This window comes from Hypomesus nipponensis, chromosome 4 (genome assembly GCF_054491055.1).
Source record: "Hypomesus nipponensis isolate SF chromosome 4, ASM5449105v1, whole genome shotgun sequence".
NCBI lineage: Eukaryota > Metazoa > Chordata > Actinopteri > Osmeriformes > Osmeridae > Hypomesus > Hypomesus nipponensis.
This window is the reverse complement of record NC_140364.1, coordinates 15,959,001-15,965,000: the sequence shown is the minus strand read 5'-3', so window position 1 is coordinate 15,965,000 and position 6,000 is coordinate 15,959,001. Positions and strand designations below refer to the sequence as shown.

The 6,000-nt window shown below is 43.6% G+C and overlaps 1 protein-coding gene across 6 annotated transcripts in view; it reads right to left on the bottom strand.

The window, feature by feature from the left end:
• LOC146295868 (uncharacterized) overlaps nt 1-4,194 on the bottom strand; it is a 23,455-nt gene extending 19,261 nt beyond the window's left edge. For all 6 annotated transcript variants that reach the window (XM_084697073.1, XM_084697074.1, XM_084697075.1 and 3 more), the window contains exon 1: nt 3,814-4,194. In XM_084697073.1, coding sequence (XP_084553199.1) covers nt 3,814-3,880 — 67 coding nt within the window. In that variant the 5' untranslated portion in view covers nt 3,881-4,194. The remainder of the gene's footprint in view (nt 1-3,813) is intronic.
• Nucleotides 4,195-6,000: the final 1,806 nt, after the last annotated feature.

The following is a 6,000-nucleotide window of genomic DNA, read 5'->3' as shown; positions in this document are numbered from 1 at the left end:
CACTGTCTTTCTGCAGACACACATACATCAAAGCTCCAGAATGGCGGCAACTGTTGATGGCCCCACTGAGACTACGTCAACAAAAACAACCACAATGCATCCTGGGTAGAGAGACTTCCAGGACAGGAAGTGGTTGTGCACAGCTGGAAATCCCTCCCCCAGGGTTTGGCAAGGAAACACAAGCCTGGAATAGCCCAATTAGCATCACAGTCACTAACGTGTCTGCAACTGGGGCTTCAACATGATCATTAAGTAAACATGCTAATGTAGCCCATTCAAAAATGATCACCATTTCAAGCTAGTTACAGTAAAGTGGATCTTGAATGTCACTGCTTACAGCAAATAAATCAAGTTCATGAAAGAGATAGTCTTCTCTAACGTTATGCAAAGCAAGAAATGTAGCACGTGTATTAAACTGCAGTGAACATTAATTACAGTAAACTTTCACGGCAGGACAGTTGTTACTTCCAAGGGTGTAGAAAGACCAGGTCACTATTAGACCAGTTCACACCACCCCAACAACGTCCAACAAACACCAAACATTCTCCTGCTGGCTGTTGGGTCTACAACGTTTGGAGATATAACCGTCATTCTCACACTGCCCCGACAAATGCCAACAGGCACATCTCACCAAACCAACACCGCCCAACACCTGGTGTGTCGGAGCGCTGTGAGCTGGTCTTCAGTGCAGCTGAAGCTCACAGGAGACAGAAGACCACAGCTGTTTTTCAGACAATCAGAGGACCTCAAAACAAACCTGAACAAAAGCAGACAAAAGCTCCACAACGTTAGCACGTTGAGCAGCTTCTTCAACAACAGAAGCAGTCATAACACCAGCACTTTACAACACACAAAGCAGCCAGCTCAATCAAAAGATGGAACATTAATTTACAATAGTTAGCTATTAAGTAACAAGTAACAATCCTGCATTCATGTGTATGGTATTGAGCTCAACTTAAAAGCAAACTAACATGAGAGGAAGAGAGAGGCATTGTCTTGTTTTCTTATTGTCTCCTTATTTTCATTATTCTACCTGTGACCCCATTTTTCTGCAAGGATTATTGAACACAAACATGTAATTGTCTTTCAACAATGACAAACAAACCAAATCACACTCCACAGGTTTACAGTCGAGGCTGTAGCCCTTCATAAAGTGTGTGTGTGTTCAGCCATGGGGACTACTGGACATGTCATTGTGTCTCTCCTTCCTGTAGTGTGTATGTGTGGCCTACAGCAGTGGGTCTCTCTGTGTAAACTTTGAAGAAAAGTCTGTTTGAATTTTTTGGGGAAAATACGTCTAATTCAAAACTCCTAAAATGGGATGACACTGAAATTGAAAGAGTTTGAGATTTCAATAATAACACAGTTATGATCATCTTAATCAGCTTAGGGGACAGAACCAGGAGCAGACTGTGGACGTCCTGTCAGCATGTCAAGACTAGGACTTCCTCTTCCTCCACAGCCGACAGCTTCCTCTTCCTCCACAGCCGACAGGAAGAAGCATTCCCTGCACTTCCTGTGTGAGAGGTCAGTGTCATGGCCATGATTTATACCATCTGGGCTGCTTGCTGACGTGGAGTCCTCCTGTCTGCCTGAGAAACACTGCAGAGAGCCTTCCACCCTCCCTCTCTCTCCCTCTCTCTCTCCTCCCTCACCACTCCAGCTCAACTAACTACAGCAGTCCTCGTCTGCTGTCCCCTCTGTACCACGGCCAATACGAGGCGCTGGAATAATGGCACATGTTGTAACCAGCCCAATCCACACCCTTACCCCTCCCCCTCCCTGCTCCTCTCTCACATGTACAAAGACACAACCCTCTGGCCACAGAAAAACTGAGGACTTGTCAAACTGAACACAAAATCCTCTCCTCTATTTCAGCAGCAGGAATCAAATAATATGTTAAATACACACTCCTACAAAATCTGCAGCTCATTATTAATTTGAGACAGCTGCGAGAGGTGTTGAAACATTCATGAAAAAAGGACAAAGGGCTTTATAGTTTTACTTCCTTTTAAAGATTGAGAAAGGGAGCAAGGCAAATTAGAGTCCAATGGACTAGAGAAGGTGTTGAGAGTCAAATTCTCTTCCTTTGGGGCATCTGAGCCCTAAACACTGAGTGGGAGACAGTAGGAGCAGATACGGGTGTTTACATGTTTACATGCCCGTCCCACAGCAGAAGCCTTCTGATTCCAGCTTTGACAGAACGTCTGGGGTCTGCTGAGGAAAGCGAGCTCAGACATGTTCAACCTCTGATGCCAGAGGTAAGCCCATGCTGCTAGCTACGCAAACAGCATATTTACAATGGCCGCTAAGAAACTCAATGGCATTACACCACACAAGTTCAAACAACATCGGTTTGTGTTAGAAGGTCGGCAAATCGTCTTAGGAGGGAAAAGGATGCGTCAGCCATTGTGAGCAGCATCTTTCACCGTGTTGGTCTCACTGCTCTCACCACCAACGCACCTCCCGTTATCACACCAGCAGAGCTGGTCCTGGGTCCTGGTCCTGGTCCTTTAAGAGGACCAGAGACCAGGCAGGAAAGCCCCCTGTGGTTTGACTTGTCCTGCTTGAGTGAGCCTGAAGAGGCATGGAGGATGACAGCTGTCATGTGGGACTGTGTCAGTGCATTAGGTTGGTGGTCGGTCGTCCTCCCCTGAAAAAACACCTGTGATATGGGTTTGGAAGGACCTGGAAGACAGAGTCTGGTACTGAACAACCAGTGCAAGAAAATGACATGGGCAAGTCTGTTTACTAAGCGTTTTTGCATCTCTCTAATTACGGTATCTGGTTACATCACGCTAGTCAATACTGTACTGAGGTCACTGTGCAAAGTTATTACCACCTTGAACAACACTGGCTCTTGACTCAAAACAAAATAACAACATCCTCAGGTGTGAAGCCATGTGGTAATTATCAAACACCTAAACATCCTGCAGTGCTGATCATAACTGAGTGGTTTGTCAACACATACTTCTGTCTGCAGAATATATAGACACAGATAGAATGTTGGCGGAGATTATTTGGACACATTAACTCACAAATACCCTGAACTGAGAACTGCCAGACTTTCTGCTTGTGGAATGCTTAAGATGACCAGCCATTCTCTGTTCATCTAAACTAGACCATCAGAACCAACACAGGAGGCAAGATGGAGGGATATTTAATACACCCTGCCTTTCTCTAGTGTGTCTTTTTAGTTTATAATATTAAATCAGATCCTTCTCCACATCCTTGATGTGAGATATAAATGCTCTCACACTTCAATCATATTCACGAATTAACGCTTACTAATGTTGGTTTGTTTTGAGGTTTTGAATCACCTTTAGTATCAATTACAGTGAGCATCCCGTGGATGGTCCTGACGCTATGGGCCATTTAACCTTGTGGCAGGAACTGAGACAGTGTTCCTGGGATCGCTGCTGTGATTGACAAACTACACGTTTAGAGGTCCCTGGGTGGAGATACTGTAAACATAACAACAAAACCATTGCCGTTTTTGAGCTTTGGTGGTCATAAGCAACAGTTTGGTTGTTTGTTGGATGTCACCGTTTTATATATTTTTATTATAGTTTTATGGCGTCATGGTTGTGAACGTTGCAAAATCGAATAAGATCGATTGCTTGAAAATTCCATATTTGCCATGCACGGACTACCTTTTGTTTTTGACAGCCCTAACCCATTAAGGACAACATTAGGGAACACATTCACCCGTCACAAGGCTGAAATGAAGACACGTTATCAGATACCTTAACCGTTACCCCACATTCTACATTTTGGCGTAGCCTATGTTTGTTTCATAATGCGACAACTCACATTTTTCCGTTAGTGTTAGTTTCTTCTCAAAATTATTCTCCAGAACGTTGATTTCCATGTTCTCCATTCATGCAATTCGCTGTTATTTTCCAGTTGATGTCATTCCTCAATGTATCGAAGTACAGTCAGGAGACAAAACTCCCGACACAGATCACATACACGCCCTTCGTAAATCCAAACCAAAAAAGCAGAGAACAATATGATAAATACGCGCTATAAAGTCATCTGAAATCCAGAAAAAAATGAATATCCGTAAAATAAAGTGCTCTCCGTGGGTCGCACTCGGTTCCTCTTTATAATTGCGAATGTCCTTTCGGAAAAATAGGAACTCAGCAGCGCGGTGAGTCCCCGGGTCTGGGCTGGGCTCGTGCCTTTCTAGGGCTACACACTGAATGTCCATGAGGGAAAACCGCTGCTTCTCCTACAGACCGTACCATTAGCTGCTGGGGGAGGGGGAGACAAATTATGGTAAACTAATTAGGGACTTCATTGGGGGGACAGATTTGGGGGTCTAACTGAATCACACAGACCCAAATGATGAATGGTGCAATTCAATTAAAATCTAAATTCCATACCCGTTAATAATAATAATAATATCAGGTTTTTTCAGTAAGGCCTATTACAAAGAAGACTGTAATGTCTTGGCAGGCAGCGGCGGTCCTAGCACATTTGTCACCCCGGGCAAGGGGCAAGGTTTACACATTACAAAATGTTTGCCTTGATAACTTTAACTGAATTGATAAGACAGTAATGTGTTTACCTTTTGGGGGTAAATGCAGTCATTTGATAGCCTGGCTGCCAGCCCAGTTGGGGAAAAAGTATGTCCGAACAGGATCAAATTGTCGGGCAGGCTTTATAGAGGATGGACAGATGATCAACAGTAAAGTAATCAACCACCTCACCAAAGAGCGCTTGCTTGGGTTGAATTCGTTTTCAACATACTATCTTGCTCTGATTGGTTGTAGATATATCCAATTGAGTGTAGAGGCATTTTTTTTATGGGTTTGGTTGAAACATGCCCCATATACTCACAGCCCAACGGAGCGGTTTCAGACTCATATTCTGACTAGAATTATGAGTATGACAACGTCAGGCTAGTCATTTGATTAACTTACCAGCAAACGTGCTTCGGAAACACTGAAAATGAATGGGGTTGAACGTTAAAACTAACAAATTATTGGTCGGCCCATGATGACACAAATTACTTCCGCATTTTTATATTACAATGGAAGTCTATGTCACAACTATCTTTTTCTATGGCTCTGGCCTCTGCTAACTACCAACCAGTTAGCAAATACAGCTTTGGCTTTGTTTTCCCTGTTTTAGTGCTGTTGAGCTATTATTGCGGTCGGACTGATATAATATTTAAGCAATAAACCTCAAGGGGGGTATCAAATGATGATCATAAGTCCTGTAGAGAAATCAATGCCATTCGATACCCGAAAGATTGGAGTGTAAAACAGTAGGCGCAAGCCGCGAGGAGGTTCTCCGTACTTATAGCGCGGATAGCTGGTCACACAACCCCCTTGTCTTGTGACCGTGAGGTTGTTAGTGACATGTAATGTTTGGTAGATGGCGCTTCTTGCATCAAGCTGGTAAACCAAGAATGCATTTTTCAGGCGGTTTGAAAGGTGAGATATCCCATCGCCCCATCGATACAATGCAGGGCTCTCAAGTTGTATCAAAGGTTTGGCGAGATTGCCATATATGTCAATGTTTGGGTCCAAAATGTTTGGACGATGTTGGAGGGAGGTGGAGTTCTGGTGATGTTTCTGTTTCTTTAAGTCTGTATAACTGGAGACAACTAGGAACTCGGCAGAAATCGTCTCCTTGTCCATTAATTGTACATAGTGGGACAAGTTATCCCTTACTTCTCAGCATGGGAAATGGTTGAAATGCGTGAGAAATACAAGTTGTTGTGTGAGACATGGGCATATCTAGTCCTATTTTGGAGCCCCCCCAAAAGTTTCATTAGCCCCCCCCAAAATTAATTTTCTTTCATATTTTAAATCTAAATGTGTTAATTTCTCTTCCTAAAACCCACTAGAGGAAACTATTTAAAATAATATTTTCTAAAAATTCTTCTGGGGGAATATGCCCCTATAACGGACATGGTCTTGCAAGCTCTGTCAGAGGTATCTGGCCTATGTTCACTCCCGCGGGGAGTCGAACTTGCCACCTCTCGAA